Raw genomic sequence first — 15,406 nt, 5'->3', positions numbered from 1 at the left:
GGGTGCTGCCACTGTGAAACACTTCTGTACAATTACCACTTCGTGCTTGGTAAGAAGGAAAACATGTTGAAACCAGCAGAATTAATTTTTGGTACTTTTTATTTCAACGTCTTTGCCATTTTAACAGAGTGATCCCGGCCAGACCACGTTAAGCAGCCTCCTTTGAGCGCCGGTCCCTAATTGGTGATATTCCGCATGAGATTAAATAGGCCCTGGTGCCTTATCACAAGCCTGCAACTTCCCTCACATGAGTGCTCCCCCCCCCCCCACCCACGCTAGTGCACAATTTGTGCACGTGTCTGCCAGAGCAACTTCGTTTAAAATAATAAGACGCATATTACCGTATTCTCCATATAAAATATTAATACACGTATTATCGTATTCTCCAGATCGTGCAGTTTGGAGTAAAGATTATCGGTGTAAGGCACGGCCGCTAGAGTCCAAGGTACACTCAAACTAAACTAAACTTTATATTTTACATGGTAGGGCCCACTGAACGATATACTGTAGCTCGTTTTCAGAATCGAGTTAGATAGCTCAATTAAGTGGCTTATACCATGTAGATGTATAGCAGCCAAATAATTTAAATGCTTGTTTCTAAATGTGGAGGGAGAAACCGGAGGATCCGGAGAAAAAAATCCACGTGACCACGGGCACAACATGCAAACTCCAAATATAGAGTCGTCGGGATCAAACCCACGACCTCTTGCATACGAGGCGAGGTAGTTACGGTAATATATCACCGCCATTGCACCCTATACATAGTAATCCTATACTATACCCTAAATTTCTATAGTCCTATGAATAGGTTTAAGACCAGTTCAGATGGGATACATGTGTTGTTGCCAATATGAGTCCAGACTGTTGCGGCTGAAATTAAGCACAGAGTAGAGACGCGCCACAAATGTTTGCACCCAGCAATGCAAATGTCAAAATAAATGTGTTTCGCACTTCATGTGCCTTTGTGTGTGGCGGGGGGCGGGGGCAATTCTTCACAATCACTAAGGCATCGATACACACATCTTCCTGTAGCCAGAGAGAGTCTGCCTCGGAAGTCTCGAGTTATTTTATTTTTTGGGAAGGAGCCTACTCCATCGGAATGTGCTTTGCCCAATCCTGCTGCTAACGACTACTGCGTGTTCGCCTTGAGACTCCGTTCCGTTCCGGCAAACTCGCAAAGAGCCCCACGATGCACCGCAGCGATTGTATCCCCCGGCCGCCCAAGTTTCTCCGAAAGAATGTAGTCTCAAGGCGAACGTGGCGGTTTTGCGCCGGCTTCTGCGGATTAAAAAAATCAAATCCGGGCTGCGTTTTGGTTCGCACCGCCGCCGCCGCCGCGGTTGAGAGGGCATCTGGCCCACCACGCTGTGGTACAGTGCGGCACAGTTGCACAATTGCAGTGCTGCTTGCACAGAGGAAGAAGATCCCCATCGTTGCTGCTGCTGCATGCGGCATTTGCATGCGGCATTTGCACACAAAAAATTGCCATCCGAGAAAGGGAGCATCAAATGGGGCAAGTGCCATTCGCGAGTGCCTCTCTTTGTTTAGGGCTTGGTCGGTTTGCAAGAGGTGGTGTGGCCAACGTCACACGCTGCCCACCTTTGTCTTTCCCGGTGTTTGCACAATGCACCAGGAGCACATTTTCAGGCCGAGTTGACCAACACATGAGGACCAAGACAGGTTTGAATTCTCACTTGGCTGGAAATTAAACTCGGGTCTCCGTGATTGTACCACTGTGCCATCATTTCCACACGCGCACGGGTAAAGATTCAATGCGTTATAGCCTTATAGCCTGTTGCGGCAAGTGCTGTTAGTGAGCGCCTATTGCAATGGCGCACGCCTTCTTGCCCCGATGTTTCTCTCGTGTCGACGTTTACCCACCGCAGCGGGTGATTGTTCAAGACCCGAGTTGACCTACGTTGGAGACCCAGCACAGATTCAGATATTGCTCGCCATTGATTTTAGAACGTCACCGAGAATTAAACCTGGGTCTCTGCGACCGTCATGCATTTTGCAAATCGCAGTGTTACCATTTACATGAACAAAGATCCCCCATATATCCTTAACAGGGCAAGTGCTGTTAGCGAACACCGATGAAGGCCGGAATGGCACACGATGGGGTGGGTGGCCAGCACGACGCCCGGCCGCCTTTGTCTCCCTAGTAGTGATGTTTACACCGCACTAGGTACTCATTTGAGGCTGAGTCGCCCTAGGGAAGACCCAGGGTCGGTACAGATAATCATCACCGGTGTTGGCCGTGAGCAGGAATCGAACTTGGGACGCCGGGGTTTGGAGCGCGGCGCGGTAACCGCTACACTACAGCTCCCCCGACGCACACACACGTACACACACGCACACACACACGTACACACACGTACACACACACACGTGCACACACGCACACGTACACACACACGTACATACACACACACGTACACACACACGTACACACACACGTACACACACGTACACACACACACGTACACACACACACGTACACACACACACGCACACACACACACACACACGTACACACACACACGTACACACACGTACACACACGCACACACACACGCACACACACACGTACACACGTACACACGCACACAAAGACAAAGACAAAGATCCCCCATATAGCCTTAACAGACTGTTGGGGCAAGTGCTGTTAGCGAGCACCTATGAAGGCCGGAACGGTACACGAGGGGGTGAGTGGCCAGCACCACGCCCGACCGCCTTTGTCTCCCCAGTGGCAATGTTTACACACCGCACCAGGTACTCATTTGAGGCTGAGTCGACCTAGGGGAGGCCCGGGACCGGTTCAGATACTCGTAACACACACACACACACGTACACACACACACACGTGCACACACACACACGTACACACACACACGCGCACACACGCACACACGTGTACACACACGTGTACACACACGTACACACACACTCACGCCAGCTCAAGTGTTTAACGCGCCAGGCCGAGCTGCAGTGGCATAGCTGCTATTAATCACGACCTGTAATTTACTGGGTCATTTACACAATATAATTACACGCGGAGAACGGTGTGTATTTCCAGTGGAGACATTGTAAAAATTGTTTCCTAAAGCCCAAAGTCAATTTATATATGTATGTGTGTTGAACTTCTTTCGCACTGTACGTTGCCTATCGTGCTAACCGTTGCTGCCTCCTTGGGACGTCTCTCTTCTCGGTTAAAACAAACAAATGATGTAAGCTTATGACGTGCACGTGATTTACTCGCTCTCAAAGAGTGTTTACCCAGGCATGCGAAGGGGCAACACTCTAGCCCATACAGAAAGGACAGATGTCATTAGTCCACACTTTGCTGCACTGCGTTCCCGTGGCGGGCCAGAGTATGGCGCCTCGATGCCCACGGGAAGGGGGGAGTCTCGCAACATCCGTGGCAGATTCTGATACCTGATGCACGAATGGGAAAAAATAAAAACTCTTCGGTGTGCGACCGCGGTCATCCAGAACAAGACCACACGACGTGTAATGACGCAATGTCCGATCCACAAATACGAAGGCGACGTCGCAGCGATGCAACTCCGCCACTTCTGCAACGCGATTGTCTGGCTTGACCACCTGAATGTGACATTCTAGTCGTTGCTCTGCATCTACATCAGCCGTGCGAAAGAAGAAATGCTAGATTGCAGGCAACCACGTGCAAAGCCACCACCACCCAGATAAATTGTATAAATTGTTGACGCTTGTGACCATGGCGACGAGAGCAGGAGCAGCTATCGTCTTGGCTTTTTCGTGGTTGTGCGGCCCACCGATGCGATTTCGTTGTTGCACCACCGAGCGTGTTTTCTTTGCGTGCCCCCCCCCCCCCGGCCATGACGTTTCGCTCCACGTGCCGCGAGCCGTTTCTTCGCTGCTCAATTCGGCTCTTGAAGAAGGTCCCAGCACGTGGAGCGAAACGTCGGACGTCGTGCCGAATCAACGCACGGTGGCACGACCCGACCCCGAAAAGCCACGGGGAGAGATAAACGCAGGGAGCAGGTTTTGGCACACAGGATAATTTACAGAGCTTGGATGCATCGCGCTCGCTGTGAAGATGAATGTGGTGGACACAGGTGGGGGTGGGGGGGTGAACACAGGTGGGGGATAGGGGGTGAATGTGTGCACGGGGAAGGATTCCCAATTGATGCTGAACTGGCAGCCCAGTGCGATAATGCCCCCTCGATGGCCTGACAATGTGGGAAGTGATTTTTCATGGCCAAAGTCAATAACCCAGATAATTGTGAGAATGGATGTTCTTACAAAGGGAAACATTTGCACCTTTTGGTGGTGGATGTCCGCAGCCTCAGATGCCCTTGAACAATTTTATCCTTTCGACCGATTGCCGGCAGGGAAAATGCGGCCTTGTCGTTCAATTGTCGTTTGCTGTTCCACACTTGGCAATAATCTGCGGGCGCATTCAGTTATTAAACCGCTTGTCGCCATCCCAAACATGCGATTTGCAATCCTATTGTAATTCTATGTTCCCACGTCTGTGCACCCCCCACCCCCCATATCTTTATAACCCTGCACTGACCATAGTGGTGCAAGGATCGTCAAATAATCCCCAAAACCAGCACTGAGTGGGGAGGCCCTCATCCAGCAGTGGATTGACAAAATGGCCTGCACATGCATGTAAAAAACCCATTGTGAATGCGTTTCATCTCGGTAATACCTCGACCTGCACATTGGTGGCTTCTAATAATATCTAGATATCTCGGTCGACTCTGATTAAAACTAAGCTGTACCTGGTGTGGTGTGGCCTCGTGTCGGTGCTGAGAAGACAACGTTGGCTGGGCATGTGTGGTGTTTCGGCCACACACAAACACCCTCGGCTCTATCGCTGTGCTAATATCAATATACAACAGCTGAGCACACTTGCTCTGGCGTTCTGTAATGACAAGCTAGGAGAGTGCTCTTCTTGTCTTTGCATTTGCTTGTGTGCCTGTGTGCGTGTTGTGGGGCCTTCATCGGTCCTTGCTTACAGCACTTGCCCCAACAGTCTGTTAAAGCTACACGGGGGATATTTGTCTTTGTGTTGTGTGGGGAGGCGATAGCACACTGCACTATGATCCCGGTGATCCGGATTAGATTCCCGCTCATGGCCACCACCAGTCACCAATTATCTGAAACGGTCCTCGGTCTCCCCTATGTCGACTCGCCTGGTGCGGTGTGTAAACATCACCACTCGGGAGACAAAGGTGGCCGGGCGTGGTGCTGGCCACCCACCTCCTCGTGTGTTATGCCAGCCGTCATAGGTGCTCACTCACAGGACTTTCTCCAATAGTCTGTTAAGGCTACACAGGGGATCTTTGTCTTTGTTGAGTGCCAATCAAACTTAAATTTAAATGAAAATATATTTTTTCATGAGCTCATTATATTCACATTCATCATCTTTTCTCCACCCCCACCCTTTCCACAGTGCGTCTACATGACAGCATCTCGGAAGAAGGATTCCATTACCTGCTCTTCGATCTGTAAGTCCTCTTTGTCAAATAACATCCTCCGATAAACTATACTGTACCCAGCGCTAACTCTTGATTGTAATCCCTGGGAGGATGATCTGGGTTGCAGATTAACTGTGTTTATGAAAAGTTTTTTGTTGTAATTTTGGGAAAACAAATTTTTCGCACATCGAGGGACGGTGACTCAGTGCCCATGGGAACACAAACGCGTCGGCAAGGAACCGGTACATTTTTAAGCGGCATTAAAAACTGATGACGCATTCTCCATCCTCACCACCTCCCCCCATTCTCTGTAGATAAACAACAACCACGCGTGTATGATCTAATATGCACGTGTTTTTACATTATTTGTATTTTTTTTTATCTGGGTTATCTGTCTCTTCCACCCTCCCTCTCCATTATCTCAAATAATTAAGTTGACTATATTAAAGCCACACGGAGTTATCGTAAACATCGTCAGCCATGATGAAACCACCGCTGTATAATGACCTGCCCAAGCCATCGCCCACTGCTCACTATCCTAATAATCCACACGAGCTGAATTTCAGCACTCCATCTCCTCCGTGGACATTCCCTTGGAAACGCAATCCATTTATTGTTGGGAAGGGACGGATGAAAGAAAATGTGACCATGTCAAGCAGGCTCAACAGAGCCCAGGTAGTGTAATTTCACAGTGGCATGATCTGGCTCTCAGCCTTTAATGACTTCGCACTCTGATCCAGGCCTCGGCTTTCAAAAGGAGGCTCACAAATTGGGTTGAAACAATCCACCGGCAGAGGTGGCCTTTTGGCTCTGGGGAGTAATTCCCATATTGCCGATGCTGAGCAGACATCTCGCGGGAGCCAGAGTTTACCGGTGTGGGTGCACAGGTACGAACGCGCGCTGCAGAGCGGTAGTGCAGCATGGCGCGGCGCGCCCGACGGAGTCGTCGCGGGGCCGTTCTCGGGCGAGTGTTCTGAGAAATCTCGCCGCACCCGCTTCGTGTTGGCATATTGTGGTCGTGTCCGAGATAATGTCGACAGATGAGATGGGAGCGATGAAATAAGCTCGGGTGGCAGGGGGGTGCGCCCAGGTGGGTTTCTACGTTGGCGAGTCGTGGGTTGATTCAGCGGCAGCTTTCCAGAGATTTTAATCCACCGGTGGATCGATCGTGGCTGCCTGAGGATGATTTTGTTTTATTCGTCATTTAATGAGACGAGGGATTGGCAGAGTTGTGCATTCCTGGTTAAGATCGATTTTATGCGAGACAAGAAAGGGAGTGTCTGGAGGTTTGATTGAAACAAGGGAGAGATAGCAAGAGATGTAGATGGAGATCAAAGAATCGTCAACCCACCCTAGATTAGGAATTACATGCTGCTGGTGATTGATGTGATCAAACTTGAAGTGGAGCGAATGTGTGGTTTTTTTATTTTTAGGTTCATGTCAGAGATTGATGAGATTCCCTGCAGCTGCTAGTTGCTACTTTCGAGATTGAAATTTTTTGATTGAAAATTAATTCATTTCGAACTGCTTTTTGTCTTTAGTTTGTTTTCCTTTTCCCACACCTCCGATTTGCATGGTTGGCTGCGTCCGGTGCGAAAGAAGTTCAACATACATGCGTACATACACTACATTCACCACAATGTAAACAAAACAATAACAATTACAATCGCTTCTTGAATTACCTCGCAACTCTGAATTGTCACCAGGGCTTTTCATTTCAGCCAGAGCTTTCTGGGGCTGAACTCTGGAAAATATATTCCTGCCCTGCCCCGCTTTTAGAGGGAGGGTGCGGGGGTTGGGGGGGAATGGGGAGGCCGGGGCGGTGAGTCATTCTGCTGTGGAGCATTCCACGATGAGCTGTCGTGTAAGGTGGGAGGAGCTGAGCGCGACACGGGGGCTGCCACGGAGAAAAAGACGCCGGGCAGTGGCGGCCCTGCTCCTTGGTGTAGAGAGGTGGGAGGGAGGAGGTCGTGAGTCGGTTGCCTGTGGAGGGTTCCACCGTGAGCTGTCGTGCAGGCTGGAGGGAGCGACTAAAGATATGGTGGATGATTCACAGGTAGAGGCGTGGTGGCACAGGCAAGGGATCTTGTAGCCGACCCTGCTGTCCATGGGAAACTTGTGGAGGGAGTTGAAGGCGAGGGAATCTAGCCGAGGATGACGGGTGTCAAGGAGGATGCGTGGCGAGATGGTTGTTATAGACGTGTCACTGCAGATGGAACAAAGACGGAGTTGCTGTGGAGTCGAGAGTGGTGCCGAGGAACTTGATGTTGTCGAGAATTGGACAGAGGAACCAGCGATTTTAAATTTCCCAAAGGGAGCGAGGAGGTGAGACGCTGTCGCCGATCAGGATCGGGCTTCGGATTTGGAAGCTATCGCGGAAAGATTACGGGCCCAGAGCCACTGCTGCAAGGCAGGAGAGAGCCTCTCAAATCTGGAGGCATAACCAGGATGAAGACTTCCCCCCCCCCCCCCCCACTTTAACCCCCTACGATAAGCACGGTTAGCTACGTACAGTGCGAAAAGTTCAACATCCATACAATGAGCGTGTAGACTTTCTGAGGCAGTCTGGGCGAGAAGTTGGATGTAGGAGGTGTGTGATGCAAGAATCGGCTCGTTTGCTATCGTGCAGGCCGCTCTTTAACGCGTCCGGTCGGCGGTGAGCCCATCCACTCATCCCTTCACGTGGATGGCATCAGCACGGAGTGGATCGAGGTTTGAGCTGTGCCAGTTTTTATCCAACGCTGACCTAACGTCGGCTTCAAACAGAACGGAGGGGTGGGGAAGGAGATGAAGATGGAGTTGGCAGGAGATGCTGGAGGGTGGGGAATATCGATGCCTCTGAGACTGCGTGACTAAGCGGTTCGTTTTGATGGCAAGATAAGGCAGTGGTCAGAATAGTGGTAGTGCAGTTGTGCAGCGGTTAGCGCGCTGCGCTACGAACCCGGCGACCCCAGTTCGATTCCCGCTCATGGCCAACACCAGTGACTAATATCTGAACTGTTCCTGGGCCTCCTCTAGGTCGACTCAGCCTCATGAGTATCTTGTGTGGTGTGTAAACATCCCCACTGGGGAGATATAGACGGTCGGGCGTGGTTCTGGCTACCCACCCCCTCGTGTGCTGTGCTGGCCTTAATAGGTGCTCGCTAACAGCACTTGTCCCAACAGTCTATTAAGGCTACACTGTTTTTTTTTTTTCAATGGACAGAATAGCCGACTTGGAATGAATCAATTGGAAAGATGCAACATTCGAAACGTCGGTTCAATGAAGACATCGACTGTGCTGGTGTTGCCTGCAAGGCGATATTGGAAGTGTCGCGGAGCCTTGGTTGATGGTGAATGCTTCTCGGCAGAAGGGTGTAAAGCTGCGGTGAGGTATGTGGAAGCGGAATGCGGCTAGGTAGGACAAAGGGCAGAATAATTGGAAAACCCCAAATAAAAGAGAAAAATGAATGTAATTGAAAAGGGAAAATGAAATATTAAGTGGGCATTGATGAATTAAAGTGTCTTGGCCTTGCTGATCAGGTGTTTTTGGCAAATCCACTCTAAATGTGCCTGCCTCTCAAAAGAGAAATGAATGATTTGCTCTTTATTTTTAATCTATTCAATTTACATTCATTATGGTCCATATACAAAAAAATAAAATGACTACCTTATTTTATATAATGAATGATAGTTTTCTCTCTCTCACAATTGCTCGTCCTCATGGTTATGCTAAATTGCGAACAGTACCAGAATTTGTATGATTTTCTTCCCATATTCAATTCAACCTCTGACCCAAATTTACATATTTTTTAACTTGAAAATTAAAATGCCCATTTTTTTACGAGAAATTCTCCTGTAATTGCTGCCATGTCAGGCGCATATTAGACATGCAGATCTTTATTATTCATCACCTCATTAAGCGAGGAACCTTAAGCCAAATTACCTGACCAAATCTTTTAGCTCCGGAGTGGACCATTTTTCAATACCAAGAGCCAAAAAAGGAATTTTAAATACTTTTTGGCGGGCAACCACATAATTAACGTACACCGTCGTGTTGTCCAAGAATAACGCTAAAAATAATTAGGGCTTACCTTGGCTGTAATAATGAGATGGTTTCCGTAACGTGTTGATTTTAGCACACTCCCCTCGAGTACCCTATTTAGTGTGGCTAAGATGCTTGACTGAGTAGCGTTTGGGTTGACCCAGTCTTGAATGGGCAACTGGTGGAGTGGGGGGAAAACATTAGCACTGGGGAGACGAAGGCGACCAGGCATGGTGTTAGCCACCCACCTGCTCGTGTGCCGTGCCAGCCTTCATCGGTGCTCGCGAACAGCACTTGCCTCAGCAGTCTGTTAAGGATATACGGAGATATTTGTCTTTTTATCTTTGTTTTTAAACATTTCTATCAAAACTTGTTGACTACTTCACTGAATGGCTGTTAACTACTGTACTGCTATCGCCAGGTGAAGTCCGGATGCAAAATAAAAGAAACAATTATAATTGGCTTCCCTAATTGTCAAACTACGAGAAATGTTGACCTATGCACACTTATTGAATAGGCTGCCGATTGAAGGGACGTTACTTAATCCCAGTTGGCTCATTACCACGTTAGTAACGAGCCCACCTTGCTCGAGCCGGAGAAATCATAAAACCGCAATCATCTGTGGCATTGACAAATTGATGCCCGGGAGGCAAATAATGGTGCATTTGTGTTTTCTTTTCTTTTCATACAAAAAATATAGCGTTTTAGTTTACACCTTTTTGGTGCAGTGCTTCTATCGTACGCGCGCCCTGCGTGACATTTTCACGGCACACCCAGATTGTGCCCCCCCCTCCCCCTCTGGGTGCCCCCTGCTGAGCCATGGCGGAGCTTTGTGCGCGATGCTCCTTAGCATTTACAGGTATTGCCCAGTAGCGGGGCTGACTTTGAGCTTCCGTGATTTGTTACGCCAATTATCCCCGTCTAGACTGTTTGCCCGGCAAACTTACGTAGTGCGCGCATGAGCTAAGCATCAACAAAAGATAAAAAACGCATGAATTACAGAGAACTAGGACAGGGAGTTCCTTAGGGAATATTGTACGACTAACGAACGGGGCATTTAATGCAAATGCACTAAAAATTGCAAATATAATGAGATCAAAAGGCACTAGGCAAAAAAGTTAGCCGCATTTGCAAGTACGCTCTGTTTTTGTTTCTAATAGGGCAATAAAGAAGGGCAGTGGAGGGAGGGGGGGACCAAGCTGCTGGATACAAGCGGCAAGGGTATTCCAGAAACGTTTGCAAAGCACAGGCTGAAAAGCCCTGCACTTCCCGCAGCTGGCAGCATGCAGCACCATCAAGACCAAGAGTTATAACTTGTTGATTGTGCTTGGCAAGGTTTGTTGTAAGAGATTCTTTTTCTGCTTCTATTTCCGTGTCTTCCCTCGTGCTCCTCCACATTGTAAATCCCTCCCTATCGTCTCCCCCCCCCCCCCCCCCCCAAAAGGTTAAAAAATCGTATTTATTTATCCAGGAGAGCTACACTTGAGTCACAAGACTCTCTTTCAACAGCCAATTAATAATGAGTGTTAATTATACCAAGTGAGAGGAAACTGGAGCAAACCAGAAAAGCCCACGCGTGGGAGGGGACAACCAACACTCTATCCCGGTACAGATGAAAACAGATGGCGATGAGTCCGCTTGCTGTACTGCCTTCTCCTGGCGAGCGAGGGTATGGCACTTACTTGAAGCCCACGGGGGAAGGGAGTTGCACATTTTGTGCGGTGGTCCACCAACCCTCGCTGCCTCCACAGTGCTGGAGTGCAGGCCACGTGCAGGCCACGTGCATGGCCACCACCGAGGCTCCGGCTTGTACCTTGCTCCATTCAAGAGACATCTCAACTCACGAGCTACACATTGAATAGTGCTGTTTGTTGCTGGCGGCCACTTGAGGCGCCGCGGTGGCGAGATGTGAACTGCTTTGCCTGGTATACAGGCGCTCGTGGGTTTGATCCCGACCCTGACGGAGCCTGTTTTTTTAGAGTTTGCGTGTCTCTCTTATTTCCCTGGGGTCGTGCTGATCTTTTTTTCTTGGGTCCTCTGGTTTTTCCCTCCACATGTAGAATCATCACGCGTTTAGAGTATTCAGCTGCGATACATTTCCACACCTATAAGCCACTTTGTTGAGCTATAAATTTGTGGCGAGGTCACTTTTGAAAAATATCTATTTAGTTTAGTGGGCCTCACCTGGTAAAATAAAAACTAGTTAAGTTTTATTGAATTAAAAAAAGTTTTCTCAATAGGGCCTCAATGGCCTGTGCTCTGCACACCGTGAAAACAAAATCTCCCCCAGGAGGGCGATCATTGTCGTGCTCTTCTACACGCATGACTGCGACCGCTCGCACTGCACCCCGGGTTCCCTTAGAAACAGACGCTGCGTTCGTGCGGCGTTTGGAACGCTACGCGACGGCACGCCGTGCAGCTCTAGCTCACGGGAACTGTGTGGTCCGTTTTTCAAAATGAACAAACAAAAAACTTCGTGACATTCACTTTGCATTGATTACCTGTGACCACACGAATGCATCGTTTTTAATAACAACAACGCCGCCGCGCGAGAATAATACGCGCGCTCGCCATCGCTCGTGGGCCCCTGCGATGCCGCAAGGTTTATTTTTATTCTCGAACGCCTGCCGTGAGGGAATCTTTTATTCACGTCAAGAGGTTAGTTTGTGACCGTGGGATGGCGCTAATTTATTCTTATCCGGCCCTACTGGACATCTGTGAAAAGAGCATTATAGCTCATCGGATTTCTCCGATATGAATAAATATTCGGATTCTGAAAAACATTCTGAATTTCCCGTATGAAGCCACTGTGAATACAAAAGGGATTCCACTTCGGTCGAGGTGTGTTGTTGGATTACAGTCGTGGTCGGTGACTATCGATTTGTGCAGCGGTCCCTTTAGTGTTGAGGAAGTGAGGGATTGCGGGGAGGGCTTTCCTGGATTATCCTCGTAGCACAAGTAGCTACTACACATGTAGTAGCTACTACACATGTAGCTACATGTGTAGTAGCTACTACACATGTAGCTACTACACATGTAGCTACTACACAAGTAGCTACTACACATGTAGCTACGGGCCCCGCAATTTCAAGGGCCCCGCACTAAATGCTTTCAAGCTATCAATTCCGGTACAGTGATTCTGCACTTGCTCTATCACTATAGTACTATACCGCTTTCAACTTTAATGAACGACCAGGTGTTTAAGGTTAGCGATTTGTCGTATAATCTGGCTGTATAGCAAATTAAAAAAAACAATTACTTTCGGGGCCCCTTTATAACATATGCTACAGGCCCCACACTGGGGGAGGGGCCCTGTGGTGGGAGTTGAACTTCAGTGGGTGGGCTTTCATTTACCCCATTTTCCAATACATGGGGGGGTGAGAGCCAGAGCAGAATGCACGATGGGCGAAACCAGATGGTATCGATGTTCCTTCTGTTTAGCGTTGAACAATGCTCAAAGTTTTAGAATTTACTGTTGTGCTCCCCCCCTCCCCTTCTGGGTTTTTGTATGCCCACCACATTAAACAGCAAGGTCACCCTTCAGAGTTGTACGGTACTTACTAAAAAGGCCTGATGGATATTAAATCATGAAGGACGTTAATCCTGGATGTTACCTGCAGCCTACAACCAAATGGTCTGGAATGCACCAAATCTCACCAGATCTCGGAAGCTAAGCAGGGTTGAGTATGAATGACGCCGTTTGATGGGCGACCATTGTGCATGAAAGGTGCAATAGGTGGCGATGGCTTGGTGAGACGTTCATGCAGCAGTGGATAGATCGTGGCTGATCATGATGATCGTGATGATGTAAGTGTGTGGAATGGTCAATGTTGTACTCGGCCAGTGAGCTTCTTGGTGGTTTCTTGTGTTAGACAGGTGATTGAAAAGATACAGGGGGATGCCCCATGGATTCTCATGTCTTGAGATGTCCACTGAGCAGCACTAACTCAAGAGACCAAGATAGTTTTCATTTTCAAGAGTGACCTGGGGCCTTAGACTGACAGTAGGGGGCGATGATTGCTCTCTATAATCCCAATTGAGTAATTGCGCAGCAGACAGCGTGTAATGTTATTATGGTTATTACACCGGCAGTAATAAACTACGATAAACACTAAACTATTTTTTTTTCCAGATAAGGTCCACTGAGCTATATAGTTTTTCAGAAGCCACCTGGCCACAAATGATAGCACAACGGAAGTGGCTTATCGTGTGTAAATTTATAGTAGCCAAATACTCCAAATATACAGGCACCAAAGTCAGAATAGAACCCACGACCTCCTGTATACCAGGCAAGGGAGTTAACATCTCGCCACCGCGGTGCCCCTAACCAGGGCAGCCGCTTCACTCGAACCCTGGACCTCTGCCCCAAGCAGCAAATACGCTGCTGCTGGGCCAGGTCACCACCCAGTAGCGTCTCGGTGCTGCTCATGTGACACGAGATTCTAGGGGACGGAACACTGGCTGTACCTACACGATCAGACTTTATGGCTGGGTGGCTCACAGCTCGGAGCACTGAGCCGGCAACCACTCAGACCACAAGTTCGAATGCAGGTGGCCTTCTGTGATTTAAAACAAATTCTCGAGGGTAGTCTATTGATGGTCTCAGCCATGTCATCAATGACCGCAAAACAAAAAAGAAGATGTGTTAAATTTAGTTCTTAATTTAGCCAAATTCCAAGTGCGAGATTTAAAGTTATAGGTTTAACCGACACGAGGTGAAGATTATTCTCAGTGGCAGGGCGGGTGGGGAGGTGGTGTGTGCTACTGTGTGGACCAGAGATAACCTGAAGGGACCACAACAGTAGTTCTGCCCTATCCACTTCTGCACTTCTGTGAGATCCGTTTGGATTATTTTGTCTCGTGATACTTATCACACAATCAGGTTATAATAGGAGGCAAGGACGTAAATATATTTGTAAAGGTTTTTGTATTTAACTTTTATAAACACTGCACTCGACAGACGTACACTGTTGGGCGTGTGGTCAGGAAGGAAGACACGGCTGGCTGTGAGGTCGCGTGGTGCGGACGTGACTTTGGGAGGCACGGGTTTGAGCTTAAGAGAGAGGGAAAGAGAAGTAGACCAGAGAGAAGTAGCAAGCACTGCGGGGGAAGAAAAAAAAACACAGGACGCCCACGCACGTATACGGTGGGGAGAGACCAAGTGTGAGATTGAGACGCAGGTGCGAGAGTTTTGGAAACGCAGGCGTGTGATTGAGATTCGCGGGTGTGAGATTGATGGACAAAGGTGCCGGGAGGCGGGCAACCGAAAGCGTCCCCTTCTTGGCAACTTTTGAGCCCATCCTCGTCGACGCCCATAGAACGTATTGGCGGCAGCAGAATTTTTTTTAAAGATGAAATGAAATAAACTCATCCCTCGGGTCCCATCGCGGCCCTTAGTCAGTGCGCTAAGAGCTGTGCACTCACTTTGCGGGATCGCTCACTGCCGTACGAAGTGCACCGGCCTGGCCATAAGTGGCACGTTTGGCCCACCGCCGCCCCCGCATTCCGGGTCCAAAAGCTGCGACCTTTGACCCCCCCCCCCCACCAGATTCCCCCGTTGCCGCCGCTCCTCAGACGTAAAACCTTTTATCGCGCAGCTTTCTCCACACCCACCCACCTCGTGTTGCTTTTTATTGCTCCGGGGGTGCGGGCGGCGGAGCCATCCATCAATCGGCGAATTCGGATTTAGGAGCGGCGCTCGCCAAACGGCAGAAACCTTTCTTGACCCGACGGTGTCCACGCTTTGAACCCATTGCCGGTTTCCGTGTCGCTTGCATCGGCGTCGTCGCAATCGTCACAACAACCGCGGCGTTTCTGATTTACTGCAGCAGTGCAACGTGCGTAGGGCCCTCTTGTCAATTAGGGCCGCTACCACCACCCCCCCTTCCATCGCCGTGCGGCACGTGGTGTTTTT

At 49.1% G+C, this 15,406-nt stretch overlaps 1 protein-coding gene across 2 annotated transcripts in view; it reads left to right on the top strand.

Moving 5' to 3' along the window:
* LOC133354559 (calcium/calmodulin-dependent protein kinase type II delta chain-like) overlaps positions 1 to 15,406 on the top strand; it is an 88,210-nt gene that overhangs the window by 52,330 nt on the left and 20,474 nt on the right. For both annotated transcript variants that reach the window (XM_061571492.1, XM_061571493.1), the window contains exon 4: positions 5,444 to 5,498. In XM_061571492.1, coding sequence (XP_061427476.1) covers positions 5,444 to 5,498 — 55 coding nt within the window. The remainder of the gene's footprint in view (positions 1 to 5,443; positions 5,499 to 15,406) is intronic.

This window comes from Lethenteron reissneri, chromosome 47 (assembly GCF_015708825.2).
Source record: "Lethenteron reissneri isolate LAM-NWPU_2019-01 chromosome 47, ASM1570882v1, whole genome shotgun sequence".
Taxonomy (NCBI): domain Eukaryota; kingdom Metazoa; phylum Chordata; class Hyperoartia; order Petromyzontiformes; family Petromyzontidae; genus Lethenteron; species Lethenteron reissneri.
This window is presented reverse-complemented; position numbering and strand designations above follow the sequence as displayed.